Here is a 21,794-nt window from a genome sequence, read left to right as displayed (position 1 = left end):
AAGCACAAAATATCCCCACTGCTGCTGTACTGCGTGTAGTACCGGTCACAGCCTGCAGGTGGAGAATCGAGGAATGTGTATGGAGGTGGCTCAGCGCCATCTGCTGGCTCTGAGGTGGTACTGAATGCAGCATAGATCGAGGCTGAGGCCGGTGTGATCATTGCCTTCCTCAATGGACCATTTACCTGGATGTGCAGGGACTGAACAAGACAAATGATCCCAAAGCAAATCACGAGAAGAGTGCGGAGGGAGTAGACGGCGGCCAGCCTCCTCACACTGCATGCGCTCCGGGGAGGATTCCTACAAGACACCATTATACTATGAGGATTACAGCAATGTAGTGCGGAGAGGATGGAGCGCAGTATACAACATGGAAGGACCTGGCGGTGTTCTGGCCTCTCTTTTTTCCAATTTTTCGGATGTGGTGGTTATGGAGTAAAATGGAGATCAGCGGCGCGGCAAACAGTCCGAGCATCTGCAGCGCCCCAAATACAGAGGAGTAGAGATCTGTGAAGGCGAGACACCGTAATAAGGACATAAAAGGCCTGGGACTATGATACATCTGCCTGGCAGGGGAAGTCGGGGGCTCTCGCCTGGCAGGGGCAGGGCAAGTCGGGGGCTCTCTTGCCTGCCTAGCAGGGCCAGTTGGGGGCTCTCTCGCCTGGCAGGGCCAGTCGGGGGCTCTCTCGCTTGTCGGGGGCAGTCGATGGCTCTCACCCGGCATGGGCAGTCGTTGGCTCTCGCCTGCCTGGCAGGGTCAGTCGGGTACCTCTCTCGCCTGGCAGGGCCTGTCGGGTGCATCTCTCGCTTGTCGGGGGCAGTGGGTGGCTCTCGCCTGCCTGGCATGTGCAGTCGGTGGCTCTCGCCTGCCTGGCGGGGGCAGTCGGGGGCTCTCGCCTGCCTGGCGGGGGCAGTCGGGGGCTCTCACCTGCCTGGCGGGGGCAGTCGGGGGCTCTCACCTGCCTGGCGGGGGCAGTCGGGGGGCTCTCACCTGCCTGGCGGGGGCAGTCGGGGGGCTCTCACCTGCCTGGCGGGGGCAGTCGTGGGGCTCTCACCTGCCTGGCGGGGGCAGTGGGTGGCTCTCGCCTGCCTGGCATGTGCAGTCGGTGGCTCTCGTCTGCCTGGCGGGGGCAGTCGGGGGCTCTCACCTGCCTGGCGGGGGCAGTCGTGGGGCTCTCACCTGCCTGGCGGGGGCAGTGGGTGGCTCTCGCCTGCCTGGCATGTGCAGTCGGTGGCTCTCGCCTGCCTGGCGGGGGCAGTCGGGGGCTCTCGCCTGCCTGGCGGGGGCAGTCGGGGGGCTCTCGCCTGCCTGGCGGGGGCAGTCGGGGGGCTCTCGCCTGGCGGGGGCAGTCGGGGGGCTCTCGCCTGCCTGGCGGGGGCAGTCGGGGGGCTCTCGCCTGCCTGGCGGGGGCAGTCGGGGGGCTCTCGCCTGCCTGGCGGGGGCAGTCGGGGGCTCTCACCTGCCTGGCGGGGGCAGTCGGGGGGCTCTCACCTGCCTGGCGGGGGCAGTCGGGGGGCTCTCGCCTGCCTGGCGGGGGCAGTCGGGGGGCTCTCACCTGCCTGGCGGGGGCAGTCGGGGGGCTCTCACCTGCCTGGCGGGGGCAGTCGGGGGGCTCTCACCTGCCTGGCGGGGGCAGTCGGGGGCTCTCACCTGCCTGGCGCCCATGATCCTCCGCCTTACTCTGAAGATGTGAGTCGATCGAGGAGATGTAGAAGTAGATCCAGGTGAGCAGCGTGGTGTCCGACAGCAGGTGGAGCAGGAACGTGGGAGAGGTGAGACTTTCCAGGAGCGGTGTCGGGGCAGCAACTATAAGAAAAGAGCCACGATCAGCGGACGCTTCCGATATAACAAGGTCATTAATAGCCCTGGTCCTCTGGGGATGTCCTCTGCTGGTCTTCATGAGCTACTTGGGGCAGAACATGGTGATCATTGTTGGGCCGGGAGCAGATATCACTGTGATATAACTGGCGAAATGATGAAGAGACCTGACATTGGTCCTGGCCTGACAGTGGTTAGTAGACGCCGGTTACCATTCGGCCTCCTGAAGCTCAGCGCCCTCCTCTGGCTCAGGATTCTTTCTCTGTCCCTCAGAGAATCCTGGAACTTGAGTTGCAGGGACTTCTGGCACCACTTGTCCTCCTGCGGCTGCTTCTTCTTCTTCACGGCCTCGTAGCAGTTCAGCCGCAGCCTGACGCTGAGGAGACACGACATGGTGGTCATGACCTGTCCCATCAGCACTCACCGGCCGGCAGCTGACGACCCCATTCACCTGTAGATGTTGTCCTCTTCCTTCTCGGGGGGCGTCAGGTTCCAGCAGAGGGTGCTGTTCAGGAGCATAGCACAGGACAGGGCCCCGTAAAATAAAATGATGGGGACAATGGGGACCCCCGAATAGTACAGGACCTGAACGGAGACAGGAAGGAAGCAAAACTGTAATGCTGGAAAGTTATATCCTCAGAATGAGGTCACGGGACCACCAGGGACGGAGCGCTATATACACCACGGGACCACCAGGGACGGAGCGCTAGATACACCACAAGGCTACCAGGGACGGAGCGCTATATACACCACGGGACCACCAGGGACGGAGCGCTATATACACCACAAGGCTACCAGGGACGGAGCTCTATATACATCACGGGACCACTAGGGACGGAGCGCTATATACACCACGGGACCACCAGGGACGGAGCGCTAGATACACCACAAGGCTACCAGGGACGGAGCGCTATATACACCACGGGACCACCAGGGATGGAGCGCTATATACACCACAAGGCTACCAGGGACGGAGCGCTATATACACCACAAGGCTACCAGGGACGGAGCGCTATATACACCACAAGGCTACCAGGGACGGAGCGCTATATACACCACAAGGCTACCAGGGACGGAGCGCTATATACACCACTGGGTCACCAGGTATGGAGAACTATATATACCACAAGGCTACCAGGGACGGAGCGCTATATACACCACAAGGCTACCAGGGACGGAGCGCTATATACACCACAAGGCTACCAGGGACGGAGCGCTATATACACCACAAGGCTACCAGGGACGGAGCGCTATATACACCACTGGGTCACCAGGGATGGAGCGCTATATACACCACAAGGCTACCAGGGACGGAGCTCTATATACATCACGGGACCACCAGGGACGGAGCTCTATATACATCACGGGACCACCAGGGACAGAGCGCTTGATACACCACAAGGCTACCAGGGATGGAGCACCATATACACCACTGGGTCACCAGGGACAGAGCGCTTGATACACCACAAGGCTACCAGGGATGGAGCACCATATACACCACTGGGTCACCAGGGACGGAGCGCTTGATACACCACAAGGCTACCAGGGATGGAGCGCTATATTCACCACAAGGCTACCAGGGACGGAGCGCTATATACACGACAAGGCTACCAGGGACGGAGCGCTATATACAGTACAAGGCTACCAGGGACGGAGCGCTATATACACCACAAGGCTACCAGGGACGGAACGCTTGATACACCACAAGGCTACCAGGGACGGAGCGCTATATACACCACTGGGTCACCAGGGACGGAGCGCTATATACACCACAAGGCTACCAGGGACGGAGCGCTATATACACCACAAGGCTACCAGGGACGGAGCGCTATATACACCACAAGGCTACCAGGGACGGAGCGCTATATACACCACTGGGTCACCAGGGACGGAGCGCTATATACACCACAAGGCTACCAGGGACGGAGCACCATATACACCACTGGGTCACCAGGGACGGAGCGCTATATACACCACAAGGCTACCAGGGATGGAGCGCTATATACACCACAAGGCTACCAGGGACGGAGCACCATATACACCACAAGGCTACCAGGGACGGAGCGCTATATACACCACAAGGCTACCAGGGACGGAGCACCATATACACCACTGGGGCACCAGGGACGGAGCGCTATATACACCACAAGGCTACCAGGGACGGAGCGCTATATTCACCACAAGGCTACCAGGGACGGAGCGCTATATACACCACAAGGCTACCAGGGACGGAGCGCTATATACACCACTGGGGCACCAGGTATGGAGAACTATATATACCACAAGGCTACCAGGGACGGAGAGCTATATACACCACAAGGCTACCAGGGATGGAGCGCTTGATACACCACAAGGCTACCAGGGACGGAGCGCTATATACACCACAAGGCTACCAGGGATGGAGCACTATATACACCACAAGGCTACCAGTGACGGAGCGCTATATACACCACTGGGGCACCAGGTATGGAGAACTATATATACCACAAGGCTACCAGAGACGGAGCGCTATATACACCACAAGGCTACCAGAGACGGAGCGCTTGATACACCACAAGGCTACCAGGGACGGAGCGCTATATACACCACAAGGCTACCAGGTATGGAGCGCTATATACACCACAAGGCTACCAGGGACGGAGCGCTATATACACCACAAGGCTACCAGGGACGGAGCGCTATATACACGACAAGGCTACCAGGGACGGAGCGCTATATACACCACAAGGCTACCAGGGATGGAGCGCTATATACACCACAAGGCTACCAGGGATGGAGCGCTATATACACCACAAGGCTACCAGGGACGGAGCGCTATATACACGACAAGGCTACCAGGGATGGAGCGCTATATACACCACAAGGCTACCAGGGACGGAGCGCTATATACACCACAAGGCTACCAGGGACGGAGCGCTATATACACCACTGGGTCACCAGGGACGGAGCGCTATATACACCACAAGGCTACCAGGGACGGAGCACCATATACACCACTGGGTCACCAGGGACGGAGCGCTATATACACCACAAGGCTACCAGGGACAGAGCGCTATATACACCACAAGGCTACCAGGGACGGAGCGCTATATACACCACAAGGCTACCAGGGATGGAGCGCTATATTCACCACAAGGCTACCAGGGACGGAGCGCTATATTCACCACAAGGCTACCAGGGACGGAGCGCTATATACACCACAAGGCTACCAGGGACGGAGCGCTATATACACCACAAGGCTACCAGGGACGGAGCGCTATATACACCACAAGGCTACCAGGGACGGAGCGCTATATACACCACTGGGGCACCAGGTATGGAGAACTATATATACCACAAGGCTACCAGGGATGGAGCGCTATATACACCACAAGGCTACCAGAGACGGAGCGCTTGATACACCACAAGGCTACCAGGGACGGAGCGCTATATACACCACAAGGCTACCAGGGATGGAGCGCTATATACACCACAAGGCTACCAGTGACGGAGCGCTATATACACCACTGGGGCACCAGGTATGGAGAACTATATATACCACAAGGCTACCAGAGACGGAGCGCTATATACACCACAAGGCTACCAGAGACGGAGCGCTTGATACACCACAAGGCTACCAGGGACGGAGCGCTATATACACCACAAGGCTACCAGGGATGGAGCGCTATATACACCACAAGGCTACCAGGGATGGAGCGCTATATACACCACAAGGCTACCAGGGACGGAGCGCTATATACACCACAAGGCTACCAGGGATGGAGCGCTATATACACCACAAGGCTACCAGTGACGGAGCGCTATATACACCACAAGGCTACCAGGGACGGAGCGCTATATACACCACTGGGTCACCAGGGACGGAGCGCTATATACACCACAAGGCTACCAGGGACGGAGCACCATATACACCACAAGGCTACCAGGGACAGAGCGCTATATACACCACAAGGCTACCAGGGACGGAGCGCTATATACACCACAAGGCTACCAGGGATGGAGCGCTATATTCACCACAAGGCTACCAGGGACGGAGCGCTATATTCACCACAAGGCTACCAGGGACGGAGCGCTATATACACCACAAGGCTACCAGGGACAGAGCGCTATATACACCACAAGGCTACCAGGGACGGAGCGCTATATACACCACAAGGCTACCAGGGATGGAGCGCTATATTCACCACAAGGCTACCAGGGACGGAGCGCTATATTCACCACAAGGCTACCAGGGACGGAGCGCTATATACACCACAAGGCTACCAGGGACGGAGCGCTATATACACCACAAGGCTACCAGGGACGGAGCGCTATATACACCACAAGGCTACCAGGGACGGAGCGCTATATACACCACTGGGGCACCAGGTATGGAGAACTATATATACCACAAGGCTACCAGGGACGGAGCGCTATATACACCACAAGGCTACCAGAGACGGAGCGCTTGATACACCACAAGGCTACCAGGGACGGAGCGCTATATACACCACAAGGCTACCAGGGATGGAGCGCTATATACACCACAAGGCTACCAGTGACGGAGCGCTATATACACCACTGGGGCACCAGGTATGGAGAACTATATATACCACAAGGCTACCAGAGACGGAGCGCTATATACACCACAAGGCTACCAGAGACGGAGCGCTTGATACACCACAAGGCTACCAGGGACGGAGCGCTATATACACCACAAGGCTACCAGGGATGGAGCGCTATATACACCACAAGGCTACCAGGGATGGAGCGCTATATACACCACAAGGCTACCAGGGACGGAGCGCTATATACACCACAAGGCTACCAGGGATGGAGCGCTATATACACCACAAGGCTACCAGGGACGGAGCGCTATATACACCACAAGGCTACCAGGGACGGAGCGCTATATACACCACTGGGTCACCAGGGACGGAGCGCTATATACACCACAAGGCTACCAGGGACGGAGCACCATATACACCACTGGGTCACCAGGGACGGAGCGCTATATACACCACAAGGCTACCAGGGACAGAGCGCTATATACACCACAAGGCTACCAGGGACGGAGCGCTATATACACCACAAGGCTACCAGGGATGGAGCGCTATATACACCACAAGGCTACCAGGGACGGAGCGCTATATACACCACAAGGCTACCAGGGACGGAGCGCTATATTCACCACAAGGCTACCAGGGACGGAGCGCTATATTCACCACAAGGCTACCAGGGACGGAGCGCTATATACACCACAAGGCTACCAGGGACGGAGCGCTATATACACCACAAGGCTACCAGGGACGGAGCGCTATATACACCACTGGGGCACCAGGTATGGAGAACTATATATACTACAAGGCTACCAGGGACGGAGCGCTATATACACCACAAGGCTACCAGAGACGGAGCGCTATATACACCACAAGGCTACCAGGGATGGAGCGCTATATACACCACAAGGCTACCAGTGACGGAGCGCTATATACACCACAAGGCTACCAGGGACGGAGCGCTATATACACCACAAGGCTACCAGGGATGGAGCGCTATATACACCACAAGGCTACCAGTGACGGAGCGCTATATACACCACTGGGGCACGAGGTATGGAGAACTATATATACCACAAGGCTACCAGAGACGGAGCGCTATATACACCACAAGGCTACCAGAGACGGAGCGCTTGATACACCACAAGGCTACCAGGGACGGAGCGCTATATACACCACAAGGCTACCAGGGATGGAGCGCTATATACACCACAAGGCTACCAGGGATGGAGCGCTATATACACCACAAGGCTACCAGGGACGGAGCGCTATATACACCGCAAGGCTACCAGGGATGGAGCGCTATATACACCACAAGGCTACCAGGGATGGAGCGCTATATTCACCACAAGGCTACCAGGGACGGAGCGCTATATACACCACAAGGCTACCAAGGACGGAGTGCTATATACACCACAAGGCTACCAGGGATGGAGCGCTATATTCACCACAAGGCTACCAGGGACGGAGCGCTATATACACCACAAGGCTACCAGGGACGGAGCGCTATATACACCACAAGGCTACCAGGGACGGAGCGCTATATACACCACAAGGCTACCAGGGACGGAGCGCTATATACACCACAAGGCTACCAGGGACGGAGCGCTATATACACCACTGGGGCACCAGGTATGGAGAACTATATATACCACAAGGCTACCAGGGACGGAGCGCTATATACACCACAAGGCTACCAGTGACGGAGCGCTATATACACCACAAGGCTACCAGGGACGGAGCGCTATATACACCACAAGGCTACCAGGGACGGAGCGCTATATACACCACAAGGCTACCAGGGACGGAGCGCTATATACACCACAAGGCCACCAGTGACGGAGCGCTATATACACCACAAGGCTACCAGGGACGGAGAGCTATATTCACCACAAGGCCACCAGTGACGGAGCGCTATATACACCACAAGGCTACCAGGGACGGAGCGCTATATACACCACAAGGCTACCAGTGACGGAGCGCTATGTACACCACAAAGCTACCAGGGACGGAGCGCTATATACACCACAAGGCTACCAGGGATGGAGCACTATATACACCACAAGGCTACCAGGGATGGAGCACTATATACACCACAAGGCTACCAGGGATGGAGCACTATATACACCACAAGGCTACCAGGGACGGAGCGCTATATACACCACAAGGCTACCAGGGACGGAGCGCTATATACACCACAAGGCTACCAGGGACGGAGCGCTATATACACCACAAGGCTACCAGGGACGGAGCGCTATATACACCACAAGGCTACCAGTGACGGAGCGCTATATTCACCACAAGGTTACCAGGGATGGAGCGCTATATACACCACAAGGCTACCAGGGACGGAGCGCTATATACGCCACAAGGCTACCAGGGACGGAGCGCTATATACACCACAAAGCTACCAGGGACGGAGAGCTATATACACCACAAGGCTACCAGGGACGGAGCGCTATATACACCACAAGGCTACCAGGGACGGAGCGCTATATACACCACAAGGCTACCAGGGACGGAGCGCTATATACACCACAAGGCTACCAGGGACGGAGCGCTATATACACCACAAGGCTACCAGTGACGGAGCGCTATATTCACCACAAGGTTACCAGGGATGGAGCGCTATATACACCACAAGGCTACCAGGGACGGAGCGCTATATACGCCACAAGGCTACCAGGGACGGAGCGCTATATACACCACAAGGCTACCAGGGACGGAGCGCTATATACACCACAAGGCTACCAGGGACGGAGCGCTATATACACCACGGGACCACCAGGGATGGAGCGCTATATTCACCACAAGGCTACCAGGGATGGAGCGCTATATACACCACAAGGCTACCAGGGATGGAGCGCTATATACACCACAAGGCTACCAGGGACGGAGCGCTATATACACCACAAGGCTACCAGGGACGGAGCGCTATATACACCACGGGACCACCAGGGACGGAGCGCTATATTCACCACAAGGCTACCAGGGACGGAGCGCTATATACACTACAAGGCTACCAGGGACGGAGCGCTATATACACCACAAGGCTACCAGGGACGGAGCGCTATATACACCACGGGACCACCAGGGACGGAGCGCTATATTCACCACAAGGCTACCAGGGACGGAGCGCTAGATACACCACAAGGCTACCAGGGACGGAGCGCTATATACACCACAAGGCTACCAGGGACGGAGCACTATATACACCACAAGGCTACCAGGGACGGAGCGCTATATACACCACGGGACCACCAGGGACGGAGCGCTATATACACCACGGGACCACCAGGGAGGGAGCGCTATATATACCACTGGGCCACCAGGGACTGAAAGAGTTTATATACAGTCAGGGCCGAAAGTGTTGGCACCCTTGAAATTGTTCCAGAAAATGAAGTATTCTCCCAGATAATTATTGCAATTACACGTGTTTTGTTATACAGGTTTATTTCCTTTGTGTTTATTGGAACAACACAAAAAAAAGAGAGAAAAAATGCAAATTGGACAATTTCACACAAAACCCCAAAAGTGGGCCGGACAAAATTGTTGTCACCCTCAACTTAATATTTGGTTGCGCCCTTTGGAATAAATAACTGCAATCAATCGCTTCCTATAATCATCAGCTTCTCACTCCTCAGCTGGGATCTTGGACTCTTCTTACAAACTGCTCCAGGTTTCTCATATGTGAAGACGTCTTCTCCCAACAGCCATTGTAAGATCTCTCCACAGGTGATCAATGGGATTTAGATCCGGACTCATTGCTGCCAAGAACTCTCCAGCGCTTTGTTTCCATCATTTCTGGGGGCTTCTTGAAGTAAGTTTGGGGTCATTGTCCTGCTGGAAGACCCATGCCCTAGGACGCAAACCCAGCTTTCTGACACTGGGCACTACATTGCCACCCAAAATCCATTGGTAATCTTCAGATTTCATGATGCCTTGCACTTAGTCAAGACACCCAGTGCCAGAGGCAGAAAAACAACCCCATAACATCTGTGACCCTCCACCATATTTGACTGTAGGTACTGTGTTCTTTTCTTTGTAGGCCTCATTTCGTTTTCGGTACAGTAGAATGATGTGCTTTACCAAAAAGCTCTATCTTGGTCTCATCTGTCCACAAAAAGCTTTCCCAGAAGAATTTTGGCTTACTCATATACATTTTGGCAAACTGCAGTCTAGCTTTTTTATGTCTTTGTCAGCAGTGGGGTCCTCCTGGGTCTCCTGCCGTAGCGTTTTATTTCATTCACGTGTGTACGGATAGTTTGCGCTGACACTGATGCACCCTGAGCCTGCAGGACAGCTTGAATGTCTTTGTAACTTTGGAGCTGCTTATCCACCATCCGGACTATCATGCGTTGTAACCTTTCATCAATTTTTCTCTTTGCCGTCCACATCCAGTGAGATTAGCTGCAGTGCATAGGGTTGGAAACTTCTTGATTGTGTTGTGCACTGTGGACAAAGGAACATCAAGATCTCTGCAGATGGACTTGTAACCTTGAGATTGTTGATATTGTTCAACAATTTTGGTTCTCAAGTCCTCAGACAGTTCTCTTCTCCTCTTTCTGTTCTCCATGCTTAGTGTGGCTCACACAGACACACAATCCAAAGATTGAGTCAACTTCTCCCCTTCTTATCTGGTTTCAGGTGAGCTTTTCATGTTGCCCACACATGTTACTTGCCACAAGTGAGTGTGATCAAGCATCATGTGCTTGAAATAAAGTTGTTTACCCAGAATTTTGGAAAGGTGCCAACAATTTTGTCTAGCCGATTTTGGGGTTTTGTGTGAAATTATGTCCGATTATCTTTCTTCCTCTGTTTTTTTTTGTGTTGTTCCAATACAAAAAAAGGAAATAAATATGTGGAATTGTAATAATTTACCGGGAGAAATACTTAATTTTCTGGAACAATTTCAAGGGTGACAATCAGTAGCATAGCTACCAGGGGGCAAAAGGTGCGGCCGGCCCAGACCCCGCGCTCTGAGGGGCCGACCCGGAGCCGTGCTACATTTAACTGTGTAAGCATGTGCCAATACAGTGATACTCTGCGGCAGAGCGGAGAGACACGATCTCCCTGCACTGCCGCTATGGGGCCCCTGAGCTGTGGGTCCCCCCGCAAGTTCAACTATCGCCATCTGCCGATACAGTTAAAAGCGATGGAGGAGGGAGCGTCAGCCGAAGCTTCCTTCCCCATCATTCCTCCTCGGGGTCTGACGTCTCAGCGAGATGGTCACTAGGTTGCGGCCTCTACGCTGAGATGTGCGACACTTCAGATTCAGAACACAAGCTGTGGCGACTGAATCAGCGGGAAACAAGGAGGAGAGGCGAGTATTGTATTTTACTTTATTTTTTAGAACATTGTGGTAGCCATAAAACTGCATTGAGAGCTATGGGGGTGAATTACACGGTATGGGCTGTGGGGGTGCATTATACTATATGGGGTGCATTATACTGAATGGGCTATATGGGTACATTATACTATATGGGGGTGCATTATACTGTATGGGCTATGGGGGTGCATTATACTGTATGGGCTATGGGGATGCATTATACTATATGAGGGTGCATTATACTGTATGGGCAATGGGGGTGCATTATACTGTATGGGCAATGGGGGTGCATTATACTATATGGGGGTGCATTTTACTGTATGGGCTATGGGGGTGCATTATACTGTATGGGCTATGGGGGTGCATTACACTGTATGGGCTATGGGGGTGCATTATACTATATGGGGGTGCATTATAATAATCTTTTTATTTATACAGTGGGTACGGAAAGTATTCAGACACCTTTAATTTTTTCACTCTTTGTTTCATTGCAGCCATTTGGTAAATTCTAAAAAGTTAATTTTTTTTCTCATTAAAGTACACTCTGCACCCCATCTTGCCTGAAAAAAACCCAGAAATGTAGACATTTTTGTAAATTTATTAAAAAATAAAAACTGATATATCACATGGTCATAAGTATTCAGACCCTTTGCTCAGACACTCATATTTAAGTCACATGCTGTCCATTTCCTTGTGATCCTTCTTGAGATGGTTCTACTCCTTCATTGGAGTCCAGCTGTGTTTAATTAAACTGATAGGACTTGATTTGGAAAGGCACACACCTGTCTATATAAGACCTCACAGCTCACAGTGCATGTCAGACCAAATGAGATTCATGAGCTCAAAGGAACTGCCCAAGGAGCTCAGAGACAGAATTGTGGCAAGGCACAGATCTGGCCAAGGTTACAAAAGAATTTCTGCATTACTCAATGTTCCTAAGAGCACAGTGGCCTCCATAATCCTTAAATGGAAGAAGTTTGGGACCACCAGAAGTCTTCCTAGACCTGGCCGTCCAGCCAAACTGAGCAATCGTGGGAGAAGAGCCTTGGTGAGAGAGGTAAAGAAGAACCCCAAGATCACTGTGGCTGAGCTCCAGAGATGCAGTAGGGAGATGGGAGAAAGTTCCACAAAGTCAGCTATCACTGCAGCCCTTCACCAGTCGGCCTTTATGGCAGCGTGGCCCAACGGAAGCCTCTCCTCAGTGCAAGACATATGAAAGCCCGCATAGAGTTTGCTCAAAAACACAAGAAGGACTCCCAGACTATGAGAAATAAGATTCTCTGGTTTGATGAGACGAAGACAGAACTTTTTGGTGATAATTCTAAGTGGTATGTGTGGAGAAAATCAGGTACTGCTCATCACCTGCCCAATACAATCCCAACAGTGAAACATGCTGGTGGTAATGTGGCGCCCCTGAGGGTTCGACCGCCACAGGGATGCTGCACTTCTTTGATGGAGTGTGCTGTTCCTCCTCTGAGGTAAGAACAGTGTGATGGTCAGGACCCTTCCTTCACATCCAACACCACACTTCTCCCACCAGAGGGGGCTAGAAGGCACTAGGTGCTGCCCTCCTGGTTACAGGGAGACTGGGGAACCAGGAGTTAAGGGAACCATTTAGTGGGTGGGGGTGGAGGAATCACATTTTAGTGACACTTTAAATTTCATATTTAATAAAAAGCCATTTTGGTTCTTGGTTCTTTTGGCTGTTCTTTGTACGTGATCTCCCTCCCTGAGCGTGGATCCTGTGTGGACCTGCAGAGGATGGAGACACGGCCCTCATACCTTAGCCTTGGGGTCGAGGGGCAGGTTGCAGATAATGAATGTCTCAGCCCGGTCAAGGACCATGATCAAGAAGGCCCGGAGCTCAAGAGTGTAGCTCCATAGCAAATGGATCCCAGGGAGGATGCAGACGGAGCGGTGTACTCCACCTGTCCTCGCCTACCTGATCTATTCAGAGGGATTCCAGCTGCAAGAGGGGTACTGGCCCCCGACATCCGACCTTGCTACTCTACGTCCTGGCCGGGTAAGCCCGGTAGGCCCTGAGGATCCCACCGGGTAACGGAAAGAGCAGAGCTGCCACCCGTGCCTTGTTTCTGAGAGAAGTTCAGAGGGAGACCCGGCCTATCCACACACACACAGACAGGAAAGTACCCGGTCTGAAGTCTAGGAACACTCTGGTGCGGGGTCCTGATTGAACGCTGGACTTACTCGGAGGTTGTCGGACCCCCCGTCCCTGGTGACTGCAGAACTCCGCGAGGAGCAGGGAGTCGCCTTCCTACTGCCATCTCTCATGTGTGTAAAGCCTTGGAAGTTCACCCCTATGGCCTCCGGGCTCTTTATTCTGCGCCACACCGCACTATGCAGACTTTCTAGACTACTACCCCCTCCATCCTGTCCCTCTGCCCTGAGGCCTTGCTCCGCCTGTGGGGAGTAGTAACATCTACGGCCGCTATAACACCATGCCTCAGCGGACTGCGGCGGCGCTGGTGGCTTTCACCAGGTGCCACAGGTGGCGTAGTCGTAACCAGCCACTCAACCCGGATAAGCCCACACCATCCTTTTTTTTAAATTTTGACGGCCCTGAGCAAGGAGCGGGTCCGGGCCACGGCTGCACCCCATCTCTCCATCATAGGACCCGACTCCGAGTCCCCCATCTCCCAGGGTAAAGAAAAGGGCTTCTGAGAAGAGGTGTCACAGCAACATCTTGCTATGGGGGTGTTTTTGAGCTGCACTGACAGGACGACTGGTTGCAATTGAAGGAAACATGAAAGCGGCCAAGTGCAGAGATATTCTGGATGAAAACCTCTTCCAGAGTGCTCTGGACCTCAGACTTGGCCGAAGGTTCACCTTCCAACAAGACAATGACCATAAGCACACAGCTAAAATAACAAAGGAGCGGCTTCAGAACAACTCTGTGACCATTCATGACTGGCCCAGCCACAGCCCTGACCTAAACACAACTGAGCATCTCTGGAGTCTCCTGAAAATGTCTGTCCACCAACGTTCACCATCCAACCTGACGGAACTGGAGAGGATCTGCAAGGAAGAATGGCCGAGGATCCCCAAATCCAGTTGTGAAAAACGTGTTGCTTCATTCCCAAGAAGACTCATGGCTGTACTAGCTCAAAAGGGGCTTCTACTCAATACTGAGCAAAGGGTCTGAATACTTATGACCATGTGATATTCCAGTTTTTCTTTTTTTAATAAATTTGCAAAAATGTCTATATTTTTTTTTCAGTCCAGATGGGGTGCAGAGTGGACTTTAATGAGAAAAAAACATGAACTTTTTAGAATTTACGAAATGGCTGCAATGAAACAAAGAGTGAAAAATGTAAAGGGGTCTGGATTAGTGATGAGCGAGCATACTCGCAAGTACTCGAGATGCTCTGCGCTCGCCGAGTATTTCCGGGTTGCTCGTCGGGAGCTCGGGTCTCCTCCCCGCATGTTTGGAGCTCTTTAGAGCGCCAATCAACATGCAGGGATTGCCTGCCACTCACTGTAATGCAGCAGCCATGTTGGTTGTGGCATTACAGTGATTGGCTGGCCGCACAGCGTCATCGGGTCTATTTCAGACCTGGCACCGCCATGCTCGTCACAGTCACTCCGGATCAGACAGTGTAGGGAGAGCTGCTGCTGTGTTAGGGAGAGATTTGATCGTGCATTAGGTAGTGTAGTGAGAAAAACCGCACATTACACATATCCATCTCAACAAACAGTCCTTTTGAGGACTAATCCATCTGCAGAGATATCAGGCAGGCAGTGTATATAGGCAGACGGGCAGGGTATATAGCAGACTGCAGTGCATATAGCACAAGAGGCTCCATTCCAATTCTGCCTTCTGCTGCTGTTAGATATTTCTATACATAGGCCCAGGTCTCAGGGGCCAGGAATACTTTTCTTTGGATCTTAATCCTCGTTATTTGCTTAAAAAGCAATCCAGAGAACACCGTTTTTCTGCACCATTTGCTTGTTGGCACTGCAGAATACAGCCAGGTCCTTTCCATATTACAGCGCTAGAAATCCAGCTATTTAAAACGGTGTTTTCTCCGTCACACGGATCACATATACGTTGTCAGAAAATACTGCCATTTTTGGCCTCCATTCCAAATTTTTTTCACCGTGTCAGCGAAGTTTTTGACACCGGTTTGCTGTTCAAACTACTTACCTACAGGCCAGGTATTTAAAACTGTGTTTTCTCCGTCACACGGATCACATATAAATTCACTCCAAACTCAGTCATTTGTAGTGAGCATGGAAGATAGGTCTTCCCGAGTCTGGTTGTTTTTTGAAGAGTCTGCCGATAACCCCAAAAAGGCCATTTACACCACCTGCCAGGCCAGCATCAGCAGGGGTGGCAAAACGACCAGCCTGACCACCACCAGCATGATCAGGCACATGGCAGCAAAGCACCCGACTTTGTGGGCCGAACCCCATTGTCATGAGAAACACTTGATCAGACCTTGCAGCCCTCTGGCGCCCCCTTATCCTGCTGATCAAACACGGTATTGACCGAGGATAAGCACGGGCGCAGCTGCTCTAATTTATGTCGACTATTGCGGCACGTGATGTGACAGGACGTATATATACCACCAGTTCCTTCCAGGAACGTATATATACCTCCAACCAGCCACCCTCAAACCACAATATCACATAAATACTGGTATACTGCCACCACCAATTGCTTAACAGGTGTATCGGGTACCTGGTAGGTAACGTGAATTAGCGGGTGAGGAACGTGTTTGCTTGACATAGGACAAGAAGAACGAAGCTGGTAAATAATAATAATTTACTCCCGAAAGTGGGCAGTGTTTACAAAAGATATACAAGATATTATAAAAGAGACAATTTACATATATACATAAAACAGTTATTAAAATAAAAGGGATAAGTGATAGCAAAACCTGCGCCACGAGGTGATGGTCTCAGATTCTGTGGGGGGGACGGCTCCCCGGAAATTAAATGTGATTCCTCCACGCAGCGAGGAGTGCATGCGTCTGACGTCCCGGGTAAGAATGAAGTAAAATGGCCGATCTGGTTTTTAGTAAGGGGCCAAAACTCTAGGAGACACCCATGTTGTTTACTCACATGGGGGCTCGGTTTTGTGAACCCACCCAGCTGCATAAGACATAAAAATCCTTCAGATTTCATATCTTGGTATGGGGGTGTCCCACATCCAAGATGGAGACATCATGTTTGCCGTTACCAATATTCATGAAGATGGATATCAAATATGATATCTCTATGATGCTCAGAAACTCAGAACCCATTTCCCAGGTTCCTGGTGGTCTTCCAGCCACGAAAACCACACCATCACAATTGGGAAAAGGTGAACATCTCAAAAATGTGGTCCCTGTGTTTGTGACAGTCATGTGCATTATTAAAATCGACATTAAAAGTTTGTACAGTTAGACAATAGGATTTTGGAGGGAAAATCCAGGGTATACCAGTATGCTTGCTGACGTTTTATGGCGGTAATAAAAATTCCTTGTTAGGGGGAACGTAAGAGTGAGTTCTATGTAGCCTCTTCCAAATGAGCAGGGGGTGGAGATTTAAGACATCTCTCATTTTTAAAACTAGGACAAAAATACATTTTGCCTGACACCCATGGTCCAGGAACAGTGTCTGCGGGTGACACCATTGCTTCTTCTGCTGTTGTGCATGCAAGCCAATCCCCTGTCCATGGTGCACGCGAAGATGCCTCCTGCCCTGCACCTGTCGTTGCGCACTCTCAAGTAGCAGCATCAGGAAGCACGTCCATGTCCTTGTCCCAGCGCAGCGTTCAGTTGTCCATACCCCAGTCCTTGGGACGCAAGCTCAAATATGCAGCCAACGCCCCACAGGCCACACTACTAAATTCTCACATTTCACGACTGCTTGCGCTCGAACTGTTGCCTTTTAGGCTCGTGGAGACGGAAGCATTCCGCAACCTGATGGCGGCGGCCGTCCCTCCGTACTCGGTCCCCAGCCGCCACTATTTCTCCCGGTGTGCCGTCCCCACATTACACAAGCACGTGTCCCAAAACAATAGCCGTGCCCTCAACAACGCAGTTACGGGGAAAGTCCACCTAACCACGGACACGTGGACAAGTGCTTGTGGGCAGGGACGGTACATCTCACTGACGGCACACTGGGTTAACATAGTGGAAGCCGGGACCCAGTCGGACCTTGGGACGGAACACGTCCTCCCGACTCCAAGGATTGCTGGCCCTAGGTCATCAGGGTTGCCCCCACAGTCTACAGCTCCTGCACCTCCTCCTCCTCTTCAGCATCCATCTCCGAAATGACCACATCAGTCGCAAGCTGGAAGCACTGCCTCGGCCAAGCGGCAACAGGCTGTGCTGAAGCTAATATGCTTAGGTGACAAACCACACAATGCTTAAGAGTTGTGGACAGCTCTGAAAGAGCAGGCAGATCTAATGGGAACATTTTTTTGAGGCCCTCCTCCACGTTTCTTCCAAGGGGCATTGGAGTGCCTCCAAATTTTTGGCAGTCCTTGCATTCACTGCATAGGCCAGCACTATGGGAGACGCACTTCCTAATAATGGGAACATTGTTTTGAGGAGGCCCTCTGACCTCCATGTCTTTTCCAAGGGGCATTGAAGTGCCTCCAAATTTTTGGCAACCCTTGCATTCACTGCATAGGCAAAAATAATGGGAGACCTACTTCCTAATAATGGGAACATTGTTTTCAGGAGGCCCTCCTCTAAGTCTCTTCAAAGTGGTATTGGGGTGTATCCAAATTTTGGGCAGCCCTGCCACTCACTGTATACGCAATAACAGTATAGGAGACCCACTCTTTAGTAATGGGAACAATGAAACATAGCCGGCTGATGGCTCTCTAAGAATAGTGAGGGCCGACTGCTGGCCCTTTAAGAATAGTAAAGGCCGCCTGATGGCCCTATAAAAATAGGCTTTGTGACTTTCAGAGTCCCTCCTTCATAAATGAAACAGGATGTGTCTGATGATATCTCATACACCACATGGCCAGATAAGGTTGTAAAATGTTAAAATATAGGATAGGATTAAGAAGAAGTGCAGAGCTATAATGGGCAACAACACACACCCGCTTTATGAACTGTTTGCGAAACAGAAGAGCACATTCAGCAATCGCCTAATACAACTAAGGTGTAAAAAGGAAAAATATAGGAGATCGTTTGTTCCAACAGCTATGGGGGTGTTTAACAAATGTCTGAAAAGCAATGTCTAAAGCATTCCAAATGTTATGTTATCATATGTGTCATGTTCGAGATCTGTGTTCTGCTGCTGTGATACCGAAATTTCCTCCGGGATAAATAAAGTATATCTTATCTTATCTTATCTTAAATGACATTTACCAGTGAATGCATTTGTCACAGTTGAAAGCAATGCAAAAGTGCAAAAACACATCAAAAACGCTACGTGTGAACATAGCCCAATGTGTGGAGGAGCATTTCTGTTTTTGGTTATTTATTTTGCCTTATATACAAGTCATTACCCTGGAAAGGATGTTCCTTGACATTTTTCCCAGGAAAATCCATTTTGGTTTTGTTTTTGTATGTTTTATTGTGAGTCCGTAAAAGTGGTGTAATACTCTGACAACATTGTTGACAGAAGTGACCTGGGGGTCAGAGATGCTTCCAGGGGTCTTCCCCATGCTGTTCCCATGTCATTTGAGCACTGTTCCCATTGAGTTGGGCAATTTTTAGGCCCTCTGCAGACCTCTGGGGGGAGCCGCCTGAAAAATGCTGGAGTTTCCCATAGACTTACATTGGGCTCGTTGCTCGGGTCGAGCACCCGAGTATTCCAATGTGCTCGACCCGAGCAACAAGTACCCGAGCATTTTAGTGCTCGCTCATCACTAATCTGAATACTTTCCGTACCCACTGTATAGCTCCAACATATTCTGCAGCGCTTTACAATTCAGACAATTTACAGACATTAAGGGTGTTGTCCCCATTGGAGCTCACAATCTATATTCCCTATCAGTCCGGAGGAAACCCACGCAGACACGGGGAAAACATACAAACTCCTTGCAGATGTTGTCCATGGTGGGATTTCAACCCAGGACCCCAGCGCCGCAAGGCTGCAGTGCTAACGCCTGAGCCACCGTGCATTATATTGTATGGGCTATGGGGGTGTATTATACTATATGGGGGTGCATTATACTGTATGGGCTATATGGTTCATTATACTGTATGGGCTATGGGGATGCATTATACTATATAATGGGGTGCATTATACTGTGTGGGCTATGGGGGTGCATTATACTGTATGAGCTATTGGGGTGCATTATATTGAATGGGCTAAGGGGTGCATTATACTATATGGGAATGCATTATACTGTATGGAGGACTATTTGGGGGACTTTAAACTATATGCAAGTAATTATACAGTGTGAAGGTTTGTGTGGGGTCCATCATGCTGTCTGGAGCCATTATACAGTGCGGAGGCGTGTGGGGCTGTTATATTCCATTATACTGCATGGAAGGCTGTGTGGGGGTCACAGTTGGGGGACCATACTGTGTTGGGGTCACTACACTGTTACAGGGCAGTTGGGTGGGGTATAGTAGGGTCATCATACTTAACGAATGCAATGAAAGGAGAATCTAGGGCTCCAGTAGGAGGACAATTAGAGGGCACACAGTACCACACAGCAGGTGCTGTAATAGGGTCTTGGCATCAGCGGCTCAGTATTGGGGTACCAGCAGGATGAGGAGTGTGTGCAGGTTGGGAATAGATGGGGACTGAAATGTGAGAAGTCAGATGTGTCTGTGCTGTAATCTCTGTAGACAAGTCCTGGCTGGAGAAGTCGTCATATCGGTCTGGGCCAGATGGAAAACACGGGAAAAATGATTGACTCCATCAGAAAGAATAACAGCTGTTAGTTACTGTATAAACCTGGACTGTAAATACTTGTATGGTCTGCAGGTCTGGTATCTACCACTATATGGTCACCATATGGCGGTAGTATCAGTGCTGCTCTTTGTATAGAGATTATTCTCAGTAGCAGCGCGGTCATCTGCTGAGGTTCTCCTACATCCACTATCTGGGTGCTCCACCATAGCCAACACTTTCGACCATGACTGTATATATATATATGCGCCACTGTGCCGAGGGGTACGAGGAGCACGGACACATGTCGTCATGTTATGTTTTACCTTAATGAGGGTGAAGATGGTCGCTGAGGCCGAGAAACTCGCAATCACCAGAGCGGAGAAGAGCGATCCGACGTTCTCCAGGAGGTGCGAGAGCTGAGAGAGCAGACACAGAGTATATATATATATACTGCTACCAACTACAGAGGACACTAGAGGCGCCACTACAGTGTATCACAGGGCAGGGTCAGATACACGGCTCAGCATGGAGTATCACACAAGAGAGGATTAGATACACAGCTCAGCAGACAGTACCACACAGGATAGGATTAGATACACAGCTCAGCAGACAGTATCACACAGGAGAGGATTAGATACACAGCTCAGCAGACAGTATCACACAGGAGAGGATTAGATACACAGCTCAGCAGACAGTACCACACAGGAGAGGATTAGATACATGGCTCAGCAGACAGTACCACACAGGAGAGGATTAGATACATGGCTCAGCAGACAGTATCACACAGGATAGGATTAGATACACGGCTCAGCAGACAGTATCACACAGGAGAGGATTAGATACACAGCTCAGCAGACAGTATCACACAGGAGAGGATTAGATACACGGCTCAGCAGACAGTATCACACAGGAGAGGATTAGATACACGGCTCAGCAGACAGTATCACACAGGAGAGGATTAGATACACGGCTCAGCAGACAGTATCACACAGGAGAGGATTAGATACACGGCTCAGCAGACAGTATCACACAGGATTGGATTAGATACACGGCTCAGCAGACAGTACCACACAGGATTGGATTAGATACACGGCTCAGCAGACAGTATCACACAGGATTGGATTAGATACACGGATCAGCAGACAGTATCACACAGGAGAGGATTAGATACACGGCTCAGCAGACAGTATCACACAGGATTGGATTAGATACACGGCTCAGCAGACCGTATCACACAGGATAGGATTAGATACACGGCTCAGCATGGAGTATCACACAAGAGAGGATTAGATAC

At 51.4% G+C, this 21,794-nt stretch overlaps 1 protein-coding gene across 1 annotated transcript in view; it reads right to left on the bottom strand.

The window, feature by feature from the left end:
• The window catches only part of LOC141162530 (large neutral amino acids transporter small subunit 4-like), a 134,748-nt gene that overhangs the window by 59,891 nt on the left and 53,063 nt on the right, over positions 1-21,794 (bottom strand). Inside the window, exons 6-11 of the mRNA XM_073648727.1 lie at positions 20,824-20,916; positions 2,271-2,404; positions 2,032-2,195; positions 1,652-1,807; positions 381-507; positions 186-300 (exon numbers count right to left, since the gene is read on the bottom strand). Coding sequence (XP_073504828.1) covers positions 186-300; positions 381-507; positions 1,652-1,807; positions 2,032-2,195; positions 2,271-2,404; positions 20,824-20,916 — 789 coding nt within the window. The remainder of the gene's footprint in view (positions 1-185; positions 301-380; positions 508-1,651; positions 1,808-2,031; positions 2,196-2,270; positions 2,405-20,823; positions 20,917-21,794) is intronic.

Source organism: Phyllobates terribilis, unplaced genomic scaffold (genome assembly GCF_046119375.1).
Source record: "Phyllobates terribilis strain yellow unplaced genomic scaffold, ASM4611937v1 Scaffold_9__5_contigs__length_417890890, whole genome shotgun sequence".
Taxonomy (NCBI): Eukaryota; Metazoa; Chordata; class Amphibia; order Anura; family Dendrobatidae; genus Phyllobates; species Phyllobates terribilis.
This window is presented reverse-complemented; position numbering and strand designations above follow the sequence as displayed.